The sequence below is a fragment of the Lynx rufus genome, unplaced genomic scaffold, assembly GCF_022079265.1.
Source record: "Lynx rufus isolate CCGP_SWC_20201006 ecotype Redwood Valley unplaced genomic scaffold, mLynRuf1.p SCAF_1, whole genome shotgun sequence".
Classification (NCBI taxonomy): Eukaryota; Metazoa; Chordata; class Mammalia; order Carnivora; family Felidae; genus Lynx; species Lynx rufus.
This window is the reverse complement of record NW_025814823.1, coordinates 122,097,595-122,116,998: the sequence shown is the minus strand read 5'-3', so window position 1 is coordinate 122,116,998 and position 19,404 is coordinate 122,097,595. Positions and strand designations below refer to the sequence as shown.

Here is a 19,404-nt window from a genome sequence, read left to right as displayed (position 1 = left end):
TCATCTGAAGTTCAGATTTAATTAGGCATTCTGTACTCTTTTTCCTGAAAAAACTATTGCGCCCATTTGTTTCTCACTGAAGAGATACTGGGCACCTACTACGCAGGAATCCTGGCCCTTGGCCACGCGGCTGGCTGGAGTTGGGGTGAGGCCCAAGCTTGTCTGGTTCCAAAGCCAACCCTGTGCAGGCAGAGGAAGATACAGAGAAGGCTTTTGAGTCCCTGCCCTGCACAAGAAAAGCTAGAGCAAGCACAAATAATGAATGCAGGACCTGTTCAGGAAAGCCTGCAAAGGACACGTGACCCACACATACGTTCGGTTTGGCCCAAACACATCTTCTTAGGAAACAGATCGAAAGGCTGCAGATGGAGCTCACCATCTCCTGGCTTCCAAGCCCTCAGCCCCTCTCACTCATTCCCCTGGCCCACCTCACCCCTGTAGACATTGGAGATCTTGCCCTGTTTTATTGCAGTGGAGAATTACAGGTATCAGCAAGTAGTGTAAAGTGCTGGAACAGAACACAGTTGCAAAAGGTCATTTCCAGCTGGGGACTCCAAGCCTGGAGACTGCAATGGGAGAGGAGCATCTTGATGAATGATCCTACCATTTTCTATCTCTGAGTATTGCTAGCAAGATGCACTGTGTAGATATGGGGTTCATTCTTTCACCCAACTAATATTTGTTGAACATCTTCTGTGTCTCAGGCACTGTTACAGGTGCTGGATGTGTAGTGATGAAAAAGACAGAATCCCTGCCTCCGGGGATTTTATGTTCTAGTGAGGGAGGCATAACAAATATGTTGTCAGATAGCGAAACGTTCTAGGAGGAAACATAAAGCAGGGGGAGCAGCATGAGAATGGTGGGGACATTTTGATGCAGGTTGATTCAGAAAGGCCCCTCTGAGCGTGGGACACAAATAGAGCCAAGTGAAGGAACAAGTCACGTGACGAGGAGGTAGAAGGCTTCCTGGCTAAAGGCACAGCTCGTGGGAAGCCTAAGGCTGGAGTGGGGATAATGTGAACAGGGAGCTATAAAGAAGCCATATGGCTGGAGCGCAGGGTGACTGGGGCTCACAGGGTAAGACCAGAAAGGATGAGGAACTCCAGGCGTGGCTCATGGAGGGCCTTTCAGGTCATGGTAAGGAAGTGCTTGGTGGGATGGGACTGAAATGGGAATATCTACCTCTCAGCGTTATTGTGAATATTAAATACATTTTCCATAGCAAATGCTGATAACATAGTTACATAGCTAATTCTGTATATGTAGCTGCTCTGATTCAGTGTTCAATAAATATTTTTACTGAATGAACCAAAATAACGTGTAAGCTCTAAATTTCATAGGCCATCGTCAGGAAAACCATTGGTCTCAGCACAGTGTATACTTTTGATTTGAAACATGAGCTCTGCCTTCCGATGACGTGAGATTTATGCTCGGAACCCTTGATATGAACCAGCTTCTGTAGCATTTCCTTCCATCCTTACCTCCACCTCTCCCTGCTCCCCAACTCCTGCCCCCCACCATCCACATAGAAGACTCCTTTTTCAAGCTCATTTTCACTGTAATTTTGATTTGCTCTGGTTGCCCTCCACAGATAAAACTGTGAAGCTGTGGAAAGTCAGCGAGCGTGATAAGAGGCCAGAAGGTTACAACCTGAAAGATGAGGAGGGCCGGCTCCGGGATCCTGCCACCATCACAACCTTGCGGGTGAGCCCAGCGGCAGCTTTGGCCACCGCCTTTCACTTCTCTTGGCCACCAGGCTCAGGGGAAGGGTTCCCGGGTTCAGCCGCATGTGGGTTGCTGCTAGAGGTTGGTTGCAACTATAACATGTGAGTAAAGGAGGTGAAGTGGGAGCTCGACCTGTCTGAGTGTCTGGTGGCAGATGGGGGGGGGGGGCAAGACAGGGGCCAGGCTCTGATGACTACAGATTCATGCATTTCTTTTAACCCCCTAGGACTCGCCCACGTGGCCACTGCCATGCGTTACTATATGCTTAGCCTCTGTGTGCTCATGTTCTCTAAAATGTTTCTGTACTCAAGGCATAGGGGATGGGATGACCCACGTGGCAAGCTGGGGTTTCATGGTTCAGAACGTGAACTTCTGGATCTCATAGGCCTGGGTTTGAATTCTGCCACTCCGTAGAATCTCACGTAGTCACCTAACCCTTTTAAACTTGAGTCATGCAATTTGTTTTTAGTTTCTCTGTCTGTGAAACAGTGAACCTCACTCATACTTACTAAACTTTAAACAGTGAACCTCATACTTCACTAAAAATGTGCCCTCCTTCCATGGCTGGTAGTCAGTATATGATCTCTGCTATCAGTCTGAGTAGCTCCCTTTCTGCCCTCCAGAAAGTCACAGTCTGGTAAGGAAAGGATTTGGAGGTCTCCTATAAAAATGCTTATGACAGTAAATAGAGTAAGTTAAATGCAGTAAGTGTCTGAGAGTTACAGTTTGATCAAAGGGTGAAGAAATTATATTTGGTTCTAGAGATCAGAAAAGGTCTCATAGGAAAGTGGTATTAAAAATGGATTTCTGGGGACACCTGAGTGGCCCAGGCAGTTAAGCATCTGACTCTTCATTTTGGCCCAGGTTATGATTGCACAGTTTGTGGTATTGAGCCCCATGTCAGGCTCTGCGCTGACAGTGTGGAACCTGCTTGGGATTCTCTCTCTCTTCTCTGTCTCCCTTCCTCTGCTCATGCTTGCTCTCTCTTTCTCTCTTTCAAAATAAATAAATAAACCTAAAAACAAATTTTTTTAAAAAATGGATGTCTCAAGGCACCTGGGTGGCTCAGTCGATTAAGCGTCCAAATCTTGATTTCAGCTCAGGTCATGATTTCTCAATTTGTGGGATCCAGCCTCCTGTCAGGCTCTGTGCTATTAGCTTGGGATTCTCTCCCTCTCTCTCTGCCCATCCCCTGCTTTTGCACTCGCTGTCTCTCTCTCTCTCTCGCTCTCGCTCTCTCTCTCTCGCTCTTCTTTCAAAAATAAATAGGGGTGCCTTGGTGGCTCAGTTGGTTGAGCGTCTGATTTCGGCTTAGGTCATGATCTCACTGTTCATGAGTTCAAGCCCTGCATCAGGCTCTGGGCTGACACAGCTCAGAGCCTGGAGCCTGCTTCAGATTCTGTGTCTCCCTCTCTCTCTGACCCTCCCCCACTCATGCTGTCTCTCTCTCTGTCTCAAAAATAAACATTACAAAAATTTTTTTTAATAAAAATTTTTAAGAAATGTGTTTCTCAGAGAAAACTTTTAAGGGAAGGCTCTCTAAATACAAGGTAAAGTGGTTCAGGGCTTGGTGGTGAGTTTGGTTTTAGATGTGCATACTGTGAATGGTACAGCATTCCCAGATCCACATCTTGAGACCAGCCCTAGCCCCAAGGGACTTTCAAACCTTTCAAATATGTGTTTCCAGATATCAGCTGCCCTACTAAAGACCAAAAACTGAGATCAGAGAGACAGTGCAGTACATGTAGGGAAAAGAGGTTGTCACCATGGATTGAGAAGCAGATATGGGAACTGAAGGATCAGCATGTGCCTGGTTACCTTGCTTGTTTATTTGTTCATTAATTCATTAATTCATTTGTTCCTCTCTTTATTCAGTGGGTACTTTTTGAGTACAGGCTCAGTGCTGGCCACAGTGCTAGGCTATCATGTGTTTACCCAGTATTTGTGGTTACCTAGTTTTTCTTTGAGCTTCTTCTGAGCAAACAAGCATTGGCTTCTCAGCTTCGTCTCATCAACCTGCTTCCTCAGCCTGAAGAATGGCCATGCAAGTCCTCTGTATCAGAGTGGGCTGATGGTCTAAATGCTCAGAGGTTTTGCAGACCTGAGGGTTGAGTAGTGAAGAGTATGGACATTGAGTCAGTCTGCCCTGGATTAGAAGTTTGGCTCTATTGCTTTCCAGCCAGGGACGTTGATCATATGAACCAAACTCTTTATGCCTCCCAAGTCCCATGTGCATTACAAGGATTCACTGCCTCCCAGGAGTTTTGCAAGGATCCCATGCTCTATTGCGCGTGATGAAATGTTAGCCGGTGCAATGTCTCACTCACACATAACACTCGATAATGTTAGTTCCCTGCTGGCCGTTTAATATTATCTTCATCATTATCATTATCATGGCTGTTACTACTCCCTACTGACAGGAAAAAATGTATATTCTTGTCCTTTTCATGTACTTTTTATACTGTGGTATTCATTCCACAAACTCTTCACTGATGTCTAGTAAGTGGCAGACAGTCTGCTGCCTATCCAAAGGGAGTAAGACCATCTGTAGCCCCTTGGAACTTTGCAATCCTGTAAGGAACACAGATGGCTTAGGTGCCACTGGGGGGCTCATGACATGAACTTCTGCCCACATGTCACCTTGTCCTTGTGTTCTCTGTGAATGGACTTTCTCAGATGCCATCTGTAGTTCCCACAATGAATTCCTGTTGGCTGTGGCATCCTATGGGACTTCATACATCTGTGGTTAGCTACTCAGAGATGTTGTCCCCATGATGAAGAGAAGGCCTATGTGCATGTTTCCTTTAGAGCAGAGATTCTCCCTAAAGTGAGACAGTGATGTTACGAAGTAGATTTTGTACATACCAGACATGGAAGGAAGCCTTGAGGTGTGGCTGGAAGTTTGAAAACCCCAGTTCTGATTCTTGCTTTCTTCTTAACCAGCTGTGTGACCCTGGGCCAGTGAATCACATTTCTTCTCTCCATGCTAGTTTCTAAGCTGCCACACAGAGGACTGCCTAGTCCATGCTTTTGTATCCATGGTCCTAGTTACAAATTCAGATCCCTGGGCCCCAGCCCCAGTGATTCTCTTTAGCAAATTGAGTGATCTTGAGAAATGGACATCTTTAACACAAGCCCCTGTAATTAAGACAGTAGGTCTGTGGTCACTGGATTCTATCATCTTTTAAGGTTCCCCTGAGCTATCATTTTTTATGAGCCTCTGCTACTTTTCAATCATTTCAATAGTTATTGTACCAACCTGAGAGACACATTTGCTATAATATTGTAATTACCCATATTCAATTTCACCCCATCTACTTTCCTAGGCTTTCAAATATACTGTGTTTCGGTGTAATCATCCACCCTGCAGCATTCTTAGATGAAAACACTGAAAAGGCCAGCCTCCTTTCCTTTTTGATCCCAGTAGTAGAAGAAAAAAAAAAAACCCAAGCAACTCTGAAGACCTGGGATTCAGAACAATGACTCCAAACAGAAAATGAGCTGACGTGATATTAATCAGCCTGTATTTTACTAACACGCTCCTCTCTCAAAATTTGCATTGCCAGCATTTGTAGCTTTTCCCCCCTTCCCTGTCTAATGATTACCTCTCGCTCACTTTCATAGTTTCCAGTTCTATGTGGATCTTGAGAGTGAGAACGTTTAATAATACCCGACAGCTAATTAATCCTCATTGAGTAATGAACCTGATCTGTTTCAGTACTAGGAGGCTCAGCTTTTCAAAGCAAGAATGTGGCTATTTTTTTCCCCTTTTTTCATGGAAGATAGCTTTTTCAATCCAGTCACTCATTACCCAAAGAGACTATGAGAAGCACTTCTGTGAAAACCATATCTCCTGCTCAGTATCATAACACTGAAAGCAATAATCATAATGATAATTTAATAATAACACCTTATAGCTATAAAATGCCATTTATATCACAAAGTGTTTTTTTTTTTACCTAATCCCTTGATTCATCTTCAGAACAGCCAGTGAGAAAGGATAAGTATTTGGCTGGTGAAAATGCTGGCATCTAGTATTTATTGAGCATTTATTATATCCCATGCATCATACTGCACACTCTTTCTGCACTAGCTACCACGTGACATGTGGTTCGCCATTAAATACTCATGGTACAGATGAAGCTCAGAGAGGTTAAGTAATATGCCCAAGATCATGCAGGGCTAAGAATCAAATCTTGACCTACTTTGCTCTTGGACCTGAGCCCTTAAACCTGGTGCAGACTCAGAGAAGTGACTTGTCCATTGTCTGCCAACTGGTTATTCCAGAGCTGGGACTAAAAATCTTACACTTGGACACAGACATTTGAGGATTTGAAATGTTTTTCCTTAATTAGTGCCATTATTATTCCAGGATAGTGTCTGTCTGTCTCTCTCTCCCTTTCCACCCACTCCTCTTTCTTTCTTACCCACACGTTCATACACAGTGAGTTTCCAGATCTCTGACCTCAGCATGCAGAAGCAATGACCCTGAGGTCTTCTGCAGTTCTACTTAGCATGATTCTTCCTGCCCTTCTTTCCCAGCCTCCCAATACCCAGAGGTAAGAAACCCTCAGAGCCCCTTTCTAGGCAACAGAAACTCATAGTTCAAGTAACTTCATCAGCCTGAGATGGGAGCTGAGTGGTGAGAAATCACACTTAGCATATTTCTCCCTGCAGGATGAGCCTGGAGTTATTATTCACCTCATTATGGTTGGCTTCCAGTGTCCTGGAAACCTAGGCCAGATTGGAATTTGCTTTTTAACTAGTTATAAATATAGATTTCAGAAGGTGTGATCTACCAAGCTGTGACTTGCCATAACCTCTCCCAAAAATAAAGGGGATGTAATGAATTCCTGTTTTTTAATGGATTTTATCTAAATATTCCTTACAGCTAATGTTAATAATAATAATAATAATAGCCATGTTTATTACATGCTTACTCTATGCCAGGTGCTGCGTTTCACATCTCTGTACCAAGTAGTTCTAACAGTAACTCTGCCAGGGACATTCTGTTATTCTCTCTGGACCATCCAGAGCCTTCCTCCCTCAGAGAAGTTCCCCTAGAATACCAGAGGGAACATCACACACTCACATCTTCCCATTCACTCTCGGTGGCTTTACCCTCCCCCTCTTTTGTTAGCTTGTATCCTTACCTGAGAAACCGTTTGTCCATTTTCTGCTGCCCCTCCACCTCCACTCAAATGTAGGCTCCAAGAGAAAGGAACCACGTTGTGTTTTCTCCCGCAGCTCCAACACCTAGAAGAGTGTGTGGCACATGGTCGGCCATGTATTTGTTAATTGAATGCATTACACAGAAGTGGAAACGGAGTCTTAGAGTAGACAAGGATTTCTCCCAAGATCTCATGGCTAGAAAATGCCAGGACTGGGATTCAAACCTAGTCTATCTGACTCCCAAGTTTTCATGATGATTTCTTATAGCCTCTGTCTTCTAAGAAAATACTAATTCGTGATTGTAGGGCAGGGCACTTGCATTATTTGTGTTTCTCAGAATTCTTGGGCAAAGCTTTCTTTTTTTTTTTTTTTTTTAACGACTATTTATTTTTGAGACAGAGAGAGACAGAGCATGAACGGGGGAGGGGCAGAGAGAGAGGGAGACATAGAATCAGAAGCAGGCTCCAGTCTCTGAGCCATCAGCCCACAGCCTGACCCGGGGCTCGAACTCACGGACCGCGAGATCGTGACCTGAGCTGAAGTAGGACGCTTAACCGACTGAGCCACCCAGGCGCCCCAAAGGGACAAAGCTTTCTTAATGTATGAGCTTGACTTTGGTAGGGAGGAAGGAACATGGGTGAGGGTCACAAAGGCTTTTCTGCCACAGAGTGGGCACACAATAGATGCACTGTTTTTTAGAAAGATTAAAGACAGAAAGATTAAATGACATCCTGTTTTATGCACGTACCTTTTGCTGGTGACTACTTCTGTCTTCCTCTCAGCCTCAGGACACACACCTGTGACTTCCTAGGCTAATGTTTTTCCACATAGAATGATCCTGATGTTTGCAAATCTCATCAGTGGCTATTTGCATATCCCCCTACCCACAGTCTAAAACCATGGCCAGTCAGCAAGAGCGTTTGCTAGCTCTGAATTCTGAAAGGATCTTCTTAGGGATTGTGGCTAACAGGTCATGGGGTTAGTAAGGCTGACTACACAGAATAGCTGTTTTCCCAGAAATGATTCTTTCTGTGAAACAACTAGTTTCACTACCTGATCTCTTTTCTAAAGAACTGATTAGGGGCGCCTGGGTGGCGCAGTCGGTTAAGCGTCCGACTTCAGCCAGGTCACGATCTCGCGGTCTGGGAGTTCGAGCCCCGCGTCGGGCTCTGGGCTGATGGCTCGGAGCCTGGAGCCTGTTTCCGATTCTGTGTCTCCCTCTCTCTCTGCCCCTCCCCCGTTCATGCTCTGTCTCTCTCTGTCCCAAAAATAAATAAACGTTGAAAAAAAAAAAAAAAACAAACCTTTAAAGAACTGATTAAATAGACCAGTGGTTTAAGTGTACTGATAGCCACTACATTTGTTCAGCCTCCCCTAGTGATAGGCTCCAGGCTGAGCTGTGTAATATATGTTTTACAATTCTTTCTTCATCACAATCCTATGCCTTAGGCATCATGCCCATTTTACAGATGTGTAAACAGAGGCTCAAGGAGGTAAGTACTGGCTTAAGGCCCCACAGATAATTAGTGGCAAAGCCAAGAATGGAGTGCAGGTCTACTTGACCTCAGAGGTCTTACCAGTTACCATTACACAGGACTATTTATTATGTGGTCCATTATCCCGACAACAATAAGGGTGATAACATCTGACACGTAGAACTTTTAATGTATTTGTATCCTATTTACTGAGTGCCCACTGTGTGTCAAGCACCGTGCTAAGTACGTACTACCAAGTAGATCTCACAAAGATGAGCGAAACACACTCCCTTCCCTCGAGAGAAAGGAGGGGACCAATGCAAGTGGGTGCAACATGAAATTAATTGAAGCAGTAGTTATTAAACTGCAGAGTGCTTCAAGGGCACCTGGTATGCTCTGTAGCACACAGTCCTTAGCTTTATCACTAGGGATTCTGGTTTAGGAAGTCTGAATGGTACCAACTGATGTCTTTGATGAGACCCCTCCTGGAAAACCCCCAGGTGGTTCTGATGCATGAGATGCCTGGGCCACCCTTTGAGAAACACTGGGTAGGATAAATGTCCTAAGAAGAGCACAGAAATGTGCCATGTTGGGGAAAGAACAGAAGGGAAGAGGTGCAGGATTGGGATGGAGTTTCCAGGATGCATCTTGAAGGATAGATGTTCTTTCAAGCTGGGGATCTCATTTGATGCTCCCCAGGATCCTGGATGGCAAGAAGGACATGAATAGATACATTCCTCTTTCTACTGGTATGGATGTAATTCTCCCCATTATCAAAGGGGGAAACTGAGGCTCGAGAAGCAGACACTTTGTGCTTTGTGCAGACACAACCCCAGGTTTTCTTGTTGCTTCTGTGATGCCCACATGGTGATGCTCACTCCAGGAGGATGGGTGAGCCCAGGCCACTTTTAGGGCAAGTTACAGGATGAGTCGCGATCGGCCATCACTGCCCAGGTTTTAATTTTGGTTTTATGCCTTGATAGCCAAGGCCTCTTAGGACACAGATACAGCCTCCCCCTGCCCATTTTTAATTTTTCGAGACTTCATTTTGTGATTTATTGCTGCTCTGGGGACTTAATATCCAATCCTTTTACAGTTTCATCTCCCCTTTCCTTATATTTGTTGCAAATAACAATGAAGAGTTTAGCTACTGCAGTGAAAATCAATCAAGACTGTTCCATATTCACAGGCCTGCAATGGCCCCCGGATGGCCCCCTGGATCAGATTAACTGTGTGAATGTGTCACTCTGGTGGGGGTCATTTCTCAGCCTTGCCTCCATCCCTCCCCCTCCTGCCTCCGCGGGTGGATATTGAGATTTCCCATTGATTGACTGCCCTGAAAGCGAATGCTGGCATGTGATGTGTGTAACTCAGCGGGACGCACATAGTCTGTGTTTATGAAAATAAATAATAATTTCTGTTATCATTATTGATTGCCATCATTATCTGATTGTATCTGTGTGTGTCATGGGGTTTCAGTTATGGGATCAGAAAGCACTCCACAGGAGCCTCAGGCACTACCCTCCTGACAAGCCTCTGTGTTTTGACACGTTCCGCCTCTTGGGGGTGAGGGTTGTGGATGTCCCTCTCCTGTTCTTTGGCTAATGTTTGGTGAGACAGTGTTAGTTGTGTGCAGTGTTAGGCGAAGGAACCAATTCCATTGGAATGGGAATAAGGGCAGCAAACACTGATTGAGCATTTGCTGTGTTCCAGGGACACTTTACCTGTATTGGCTGACTTAATCTTCGAGTTACACCTATCATGTAGCTACTGAAACAAACCTCATCTTAGAGATGTGGGACCTGAAGTCAGAGAGGTTAAGCACTGTGCCTGAGGCCACACAGTTGGTAGGTGGTAGTGTTTGGACTTGAATTCATGTTTTTACTATCCTTCCGCTTGCATTAAAGTAGAATATCTGGTATACTCATCTGACTCTTCATTGTAAAGCAAACTCTGAGTAAGCAGTAACTCTAGAGAACAACCTGTCAAGGAATCTGTAGAAGCTGCTGGTGCCTTGGGCACAGGTGAGTTTTCCATTTTGTTTTTGGGAGAAGGTGGAGCAGGAAAGATACATGGAACTAGGTCACAGTTTACCAAACAGGGATGATCATCAGACTCTGGGAATGTCTTCAGTTGTCCCCAGATCACTGACTCTGAACATGCAGGAGCAAAGCCAGGGGATCTTCTCCCCTCTCAGCTGTATCCCGGGCAGTCCCAAAGACCATCTGGGTTCGAGGGCCATTGGCATGATGACCTCAAAGGTCTGCTCCAAGGTCAAGGTTCTCTGGTTTCATTTTCTCTGTCTTCTTTGTCTTCTTCTCTCTTCCTCACCTGAAGGTTCTATACAGGATAATCTGAGGGTAATCTTTACTATCAAAACAAGGTTGGCACTACACTAAGTTTCCATAAAGTGATTTGTGATTTGATTTGGAGTAAGCTTCTGCACGTCAGTGAGGTTGTGTGTGAGTGGTTCTGCCCTTTAAAACTCAAGTTCTTGGGGCACCTGGGTGACTCAGTCAGTTGAGCGTCCAACTCTTGATTTCACCTGAGGTCATGATCTTGCTATTTGTGAATTCAAGCCCTGTGGTGGGCGCCACATTGACAGTGCAGAGCCTGCTTGGGATTCTCTCTCTCCCTGTCTGTCTGCCCCTCCCCTACTCGCTCTCTCTGTCTCTCTCTCAAAATAAACTAAAAAAAAAAATAATTGTAAAACTCAAGTTATTTTCCCATCCTACTCCTTGTGGAATCAGGGGGCAGCCTATCTGATGGCCAGGGTACTCTAAAACTTAACACTATTGAGACATTAATTAAACACATACTGTGTGCCAGACTTTCCACTGGGCACATTATAAACACCATCTCATTACAGCCTGACAGCAGCCCTGTGGGGTGGGTGGTGCTGTTATTCCCATTTTACAGATAAGGAGATTTAATTCAGAGAGCTGAAGTGACTGGCCCACAGGCTATAGCTGCTAAGAGGCAGAGTCACATTTTTAACCAGATTCACACTGACTCCAGAGTCTGATTTTAACACTATACTGCAGTGTCTGCAGGAAAAGGCTAGGGCTCTGACCACCTGTCAGCCATCATCTGTAAAATGGAAGTCACTATACATTCTTCCTATAAAGGTCATGCTAATAAAATAGAGTAACAGGCTGATAGTGTGTAGCTTGATGCCTTGTGAACAGTACATGGTCAGCATTATTACCTTTCTCCTCTCCCCTCCCTTCTTGTCTGTCACCTGGACACCAAGAGTTTCAGGAAAGTCTCATGAATATAATTGTAAATGTTCAAAGCAATGTTAGGGCTGAGACCAGTAATCCATTGTGCTTTATTCTGAATGTGTGTTTATACTGACTCTCCAAAGCTGCCTCAGATTCAGAGTGTATTCACTGACAATAAATATCTTCTTTCATCTGAAAGCTACCTTTGTTCTGCTGCATTTACAGTGTCATAATCAGATCCAACATAAATGCAAATATAAGCAGACTCCTATACCTGATTTAAGATCCAGTTCTCTTTGTCTCTCGCTCCCACCCCCTTTGGAAGGCTACCCTGGCTTCTGGAATGTGGTAGGAACTAGTAAATGCCACTCCCCATATGCATACTTAATGGCAATAGGAAGCTGAGAAGTCCACTAGCACGAGAAAAAGAAAAGAATCACATTAGTGAAGAAAATCGCAGTGTTCGATGGCCTCTGATAGAGTTTATCTTGAGATTGCCTGGTCATGAGGCAGGACAGTATTCTAGACTCTGAGCCATTCTCTTCCTGACTCTGGTCATTAGCTCATTTGAATTTCAGAGATGTGGTAAGGCTAGCCAGGCGAGGCAGGCTGCTGGACTTTTTTAAGCTCTGCAAGCAAGGATCTCTCCACTGTGTCAAACCTAATTCACACTGATCCAGGTGGGTTTTTCTCAAAAGAGAAGTTATCAGTATTATTTTCCTGATCTTTTCCTTTAAAGGGCTCTCTGTATGTTTTTACAGTAAATGGAAAATCCCAGCACAACTGGATGATTCCAAGAGAAAAGTACCTCCATTTTCTGAATTATTCAGGTGGAGTTCTCTGAATTTTCAGTGTGATGGGAAAGACATTGTCCCTGGACCAGGTCCTGGCTCACTGTTGCTAGAGGGAGAGGTGTGAGTGCCAATCCCTAAAGTGACATGTGGGCATGTGTGGGCGTGCAGTGCTTGTGGCACAATGCCAAGCAGGGCATTGCTCAAGAAACCTTAGAATGTCAGCAAAGCCTAGAACTGATTTGTAATTGTTTTTTGGTTAGACTTACTTAACCAGAGATCAGAAATATATGCCTAGATCCCTTTTGCTACCAGCTTATGCAAAGAACTAATTTGAATTCACAAAAATTCTAGGGCATCTGCTCATGATGCGTAAGATTTTTGTAGAAAATAATTAACACAAATGGGTTTGGAATCAAGTTCAATAGAAGATATAGTCCCTTTGATCCTAGTATGTTGTAAGCCAGGCTTTACCTGGTACATAAAGGTAAGCATTTTGCATTGCTATCCTTACCTGAGAAAAAGATTTTAAATATCTCCCTAGAGGTTAATGTACAGAAAGATACTTTGGGGGTTGGGTACATAAGAAACTGGTTGGAGGAAAACCTAAGGGTACTTGCATGTTAAAAGAGATGGTTATAAACAGAAAAAAAATGTATTTAATTTTTTGGTTTCCATAAAATAATTGAGCCACAAGAAAGGAATTTTCTACCTGAAAGGTGTTAATTTGTATTTACTTACTTAATTTGTTGTGATCATGTGATGAGTTGGGCTCATGTTCTTTACCAAAAAAAATGTTAAAAGTAGTGATAAAAACCTATACACATTCATTCTCACAAATGTTTCTTGCTCAAGAATATATGGGGAAACTCTCAAACACATTTAAACAGACGTATTTCAGGATTTCTCAAGACCTTTAATATACGGATACATGCTGTCAAACTCTAAGAAAGATACATGAGGTATTTTCCACCCAGCTTCATTGACCATGAAAAGCCCTTTGCTCAGTTCATGGGATCCCTTTCTTTATGACATTCTCCTCAAAATGTGGTCTTTGGCCCAGTGGCAGTCTATAGATAAGGCACCAGAATATGAATCATCACATCACCAAGCCACTTTCTAGTTCAGCGGACACTTTAGTTTTCTATAGCCACACCTTATCAGTGAATGAAGCCATGCATTGATTCGATTCTGTCTTTAGCTTCTTATGTTATCACAGACGTAACAACAAACAGCTTGTGGATCTGTTATTTCAAATAGCACATCTCTGGACCCCACTTTGGGAAATGCCCTCTGAAAGAATTGGGTCGAGCCAAGGAGAGGTTCACCTGGCAGCATTTTCATTAAGTTCTTACTGCCTTCCAGCCATAGAATGTGATGAGGAACGATTCTTAATAGAGGCTCCCTCTTGGCTTTCAAGTTCATTAACATTAACTGAGCACTTACTAGTGCCTGATACAGCACCAGGCACTTTGCATGCTTCCCCTCGAATTTTCACCTTAACCCCATGAGCTTAAAACTGTTGTTGCCGTTTCAGATGAGGAAACTGCTCCATGTAGAGAAAGCAATTTGTGCACATTTGCTCACTAGCAAGTGGCAGAACCAGAGTGCACCCTGGTCCTCTGACACTAGACTCCCCCACTCTTAACCACCATAGTATCTGGCTTCCCAAAAGCAATGATTTTCAACTGTCTGACAATGGAGGTTTTATCCCATTGTCATAAAGACCTCTTGAGGCAGAAATGCTGCATTAGCCAATCTAGAAACCATCGCTGTTCACACGTTTCCTTCTGTGTAGCTTAACATCTGTCAAATCTGCATTTATGAAAAGAAGGTTCCACATCTGTAGTCATAGATAGACGTGTGTGCCCTCACGGGGATGATGATCAGTGAGAAACTAGGTGGTTATGCAATTTTATGTCAAAGCATAATGGCACCCACTTCCTGTGTCTATGCTTGGTATTACAGTCAGTCCTGTGGTATATTTCAACTCTGCCTGAGCTCATTCTCAGCATTTTTTATCTGCTCTGTGATTCCACTTCCTCTCATTATTTCAGGGGTTTAGGGTTCTGCAACTTTGAAATAAATAAGGGCATTGTCTGTTTAATGTTGAAACATCTAGACACAAGGGGTGCAAATTTAAATTATCCCATTTTGGTACCAAAAAGCAGATGTTTAGAAACATCTGAAAGCTTCAGTTAAAAAAAGAAAATAAAATCATTTGCTCTCCAAATTCAAAGAGCATCTGAGAAAAGCATTCTGGGTGAGGTGGGCAGGGAGGGGGCGGGGAGTGGCAGAGGAACATAAGATTATCAACGACTGTAGGACTAATAAGGTTAGATATTGAGTCAGAAGTGACAAAGCCATATTTGGTCACCACTGTTCTTTCCCACAGTAAAGTCATCTCTGCACATGAACTCACAGTTGACTGTCACATCAGTCCTGATTAAATATGCCTTTGCCCTAGGTAATGGTCAAATCAACTAAGAACAGATGCCCCACCCAGGTCTCTTATTCATTTTCTCCATAATTCTTCAAGTACTTCCTGAGTCCGTCCTGGAAGCCAGGCACTACGTTGGGCCCTGGACTTGAAGCAGTGAACATGAATGCCCAGTTCCTGCCCTCAAGGATCTTACTGTCTCTTTTGGTTGGAAAGGGTGTGAATCAAATGCCCCCTAATGTGAAACTGATACCAGGTGGAGGCTGCAGAAGAGAGGTGGATGGTACACAGGAGAACAGACCAGAGAATTTGATCCATTTGGAGAGAGCAGAGAATAAGGCCATGAGGTGGGAAGTTGCACAGGTGACCAGGAGATGGAATGAAGGCCAGAGTGCCTGAAAGTCTGAGCACAGGGAGATAGGTGGTACCAGCGAGGTGCAGGTGACAAGGCAGGCAGGTCATGGCCAGACCATTGGGCATCATAGACCTTACTAAGGAAGTTGCTCTTTCCTCCCAAGAGTGGTGCAAGCCCTTTCTTCTCTGCAGTGGTCATTTTTGGAAACAGCCCTTCTTTGCTCACATAGCTAAAGGTTCTGCACCCAAGACAGGGTGTACATCATGGTAGAAAAGCTGTCGGCACAAACCAGGAAGTTCCTGGAAGATAGGAAGCGTTTAAGTTGAAGAAGCAAATGGCATCTTGTCAGTGTGGCCATGTTGCCCTCCAGCCCTTTGACTGCCACTGTTTTGATACATGTCAGGGCATGGCCTCCACAGACCTTCTCCAATATGAAGGCGTCCTCCCTCCAAGGTGAATCCTCTTGTGAGTGATTGAATTGTTTGGAGGGTCATAGAACCTGACAGCTCCCTATTACACAAAGGAAAAGATAAGCTTCCGATTAGTCCTGAGGCTGGAAGAAGCCAAGACAGAGTGCACCTGTCAGAACTGCTTACGACATATAAATCATTACCTCAATTTTCCATGCAAGAGTTGGGCCAGAGAGAAAAAAGTGACCGAGGTTGGTTAGCAGTGCAGAACCATTTAAAAAGCTCTCGTCTGCCTCCAAAGCAGGATTTGCTCTGCTATCCATGCAGAGAGAATGGAGCCCCGTGCCCAGAGGAATGACAGAGACAAATGCCCACCGGCTCCAGGAAGGGGCAATTTGCTTCTCTGGCATTTACCGAGGGTTCTTATCACTCATCTAACAAGATCAGCCTCCACAGCTTTCCCAGACTCCAAAGGAGAGCATGTTTGGTATTGTGCTTGTTCTTTGTGTGGTCCTCAGTTTCCCTCGATTTCCCATGTGTGGCCCTCGATTTCCCTCGATTTCTCTAATCGCCATAGTAATCATGGTTATTGTCATCATTTTCCTTCTCGCATTCACTGGCCAAAAATCTCCAAGATAGTCAAGAATCAACTATAGCTACCCTGCTGCCCCCATAGTTCAGGATATCAAAGTATATCTAGGCACAGAAAACAACATAAAACTGAAAAAAAATGATTGAATGAAAGACAGCAAGTCTGAAGACCCTCAATAAAAATGTAAAAGCTTAAATTGATTGGACATTACCCAAATGTTCATTTCCTTTTATGTTCCCTGAATTACCAAGTAGCTAGCAAAATGTGAGGGCCTGGAACACTCCATTTGGAGAAGCCCTGAGTAACCCAAAGCCCTGAGTAAACCCAAACTACTAACTTGTACAGCACATCTACAGAAATGCTGCCTTCTGCTTCTTCTGGGTATACAAAACTGGGGTGGAAACTCATTCATTCCAGGATAGACCCAGTCCCCAGGGCTTTTGCAAGGGACTTTGGCCAGTGGCACCTGCATTAGAAGGGCCACTGTGTGTTTGTCCAGCTCACATATTCCTCTTGCCAGTGGCACTGTTCTTTTTTTCCATCTTCATGTATTTTAAAAAGAAGCATATCTTCATAATCACAACACAGCCCAAAATGTGTTGGCTGCCAGTTTAAATTCCCCAGGACTTCGAAATGCGGTTTATTTTCTGTGGACAAACCCAAAATATGAGTCAAGACAGTACACAGAGGGATGTGGGAGCTGAAGGAACAAGTCACATGGATACTTTAAAATAAAACAGAATAATTGCTTGTTTGTTCAGAATGTGTGAGCAAAATGTTCTTATTGCCAGAAGAAATGTGAGGCTGACTTATTTCTACTTACCCTCTGGTAAGGGAGGGAGGCCCACGGTTGGAACTGTTCTGGGAGAGAGTCTCGTATAGCGGTATAAAAGTCTAGTATAGCAGTCTTTAGAGTGATAGCTCTGGATTCAAATCCCAGCTCTGTCATTGTAAGGCTTTGGGCCTTTTATTAAGCTCTGAAAGTATTGATTTTATCATCGATAACATACCTACATCATAGTACTTCTTATCAGAAAACAATACTGGCATAGGATCTGGCTTTTAGCATTAACCATTTGATAATAGGTAGCTGGCTCCAGTTTGAAAATGAGGAATCCTCACAACAGAGAGATAATGGGTAGACCCCAGTTGTTGCTTTTGGATAGAAGCATACAGTTTTTTTTTTTAATATTTATTTATTTTTGAGAGAGAGAGACAGAGCATGAGCGGGGGAGAGGCAGAGAAAGAGGGAGACACAGAATCCTAAGCAGGCTGCAAGCTCTGAGCTGTCAGCACAGAGCCCAACACAGGGCTCAAACCCACGAACTGCAAGATCTTGACCTGAGCCAAAGTCAGACGCTCAACCAACTGAGCCACCCAGATGCCGCTGCAAGCATACAGTTCTGAGGACAGGTAGGAAGGGAGAGACTTCTAACTTGATCAAATGACCAGAGTTCATCTGCCTAACCACATCAACCTCAATACTTAAGGCTCATCAGTGAATGTTCCTATCACTGGCCTAAAGGATATACCCATTAAAGATTCATAAATATATACATACATGACAGACTCTGAGAAGGAAAAAAAAAATAAAAACCTGTAAGTGAAGATAGGGAGATAATGGAGAATAACTCATCAATTTGAGTCTCTGTGAATAAAGTAGAGGTGTGTTCCCGTGCTGTAACACCCTTTTCTGAAAGACCAGTGAACTTTTAAGTTGTCACGGGCTGAGAAAAGTGATGGGCTTAGCAGTAAGCACTTCTTTGTAGACAAGAAGCTGCAGCCATCTGCTGTGAGTGGCCTCTGGGATAATAGCACAATAATATTCCCCGCAAGGTTGCTAAAAGTTGGCTCAGGACTCTGGTGGCAAATCTTCTTTTAGATTCTCTGCCTCACCCTCCAACCATCAGTCACCAAAAGTGCAGAATTGTCTCCCTAGGTCAAAGGATCCACTGTCAGATGTTAGACCTTCTCTATTTTCTATTAGCAATGAAGAAAAACCTTCCGTGCATGTCACGTTTCCTTAAAAAACAGCCAAAAAAAGTTCTTTTGCTATTTTCTCCTTTGTCTTCACCACCGAGAAGAGAATTCTATTTTTTTCTTCCAGCACAAGCTCATTATTAATCTATTTCACATTCACAAATTCAAATTCAACATTAGACATTAAAATTGACCTAGCAGAAATTTTCCCCTTAATTGGACTGCTTTTCTATAGAAACCACACTGCCAGCATCTGTGGTAAGATATGTTCTGGAAAAACAATGTGCCAGGCCAAATGATCAGGTGGAATTAGATTGCTCTCTCTTTCTGTTTGCTAACAACGCTATGCCTTTGCATAATTCTTACTGATTATCAGAAGGGAAAAAGCTATAACTCAGGAAGAGATGAGCTTTATTGGCATTGGTCCCTTCTAGGGAGGGGAAAAAATATATATGAGCAGAAGCATTTGCAAGTGCCTTATACGTTGAGAGATTGAAATTCCAAACAGTCTGTAAACTTAGCTTGCCTAAATCTGCAACCTTGAAAAATGAAAATGCTTCCCTATATTTGGTATCATAACTCAAGAGCTGGGTTATCTCCTTTTCTATAATTAAAGACAAAAAAAAAACATATATACCTATAAATATATCTAGAAAAGAATGTCAATTTAAACCAGACAGTTCTCATGAAGGAAAAATAAATAGTTGGGGAGAGTCTTGAGTCAGACCCCTTCAAAGACTTGGAAATTAACAAGAGAGCCTTAAGTGAACACTCCAACCTGGACAGACAGCAGCAGGTTCTCCTTGTAAAGGAAGAGAGGTCTGTCTGCCACCTTTATTTGTTTACATGCTGAACTTCACTGTGGTTCCACTTTCCTAATAGTCCTTATGCACCTCCGTTGCTGCAAGTAGTTTCCCCTGTCAAGATAGATCACATAACTTTCATCTGTAACATTTGGACAAATTCTGCTTAGCCTTCCTGTGTCTTTTTTTTGTAAGGTGTTTTGTTTTTGGTTGTTTTGTTTGGTTTGTTTTTTGTTTGTTTTTTGTTTTGTGGTGTTTTTTGTTTTTTTTTTTTTTTTGAGAGAGAGAGCGAGCGAGCACAATGGGTAAGAGCAGAGAGAGAGGGGAACATAGGATCTGAAGCAGGCTCCACACTGACAGCAGAGAGCCTGATGCCGATGCTGGGGCTTGAACTCAGGAACCTTAACCACCTGAGCCACCAAGGCGCCCTGCCTTTC

At 43.6% G+C, this 19,404-nt stretch overlaps 1 protein-coding gene across 1 annotated transcript in view; it reads left to right on the top strand.

The window, feature by feature from the left end:
- PPP2R2B (protein phosphatase 2 regulatory subunit Bbeta) overlaps positions 1 to 19,404 on the top strand; it is a 113,856-nt gene that overhangs the window by 10,359 nt on the left and 84,093 nt on the right. The window contains exon 4 of the mRNA XM_047076284.1: positions 1,592 to 1,704. Within this exon, the coding sequence (XP_046932240.1) occupies positions 1,592 to 1,704 (113 nt within the window). The remainder of the gene's footprint in view (positions 1 to 1,591; positions 1,705 to 19,404) is intronic.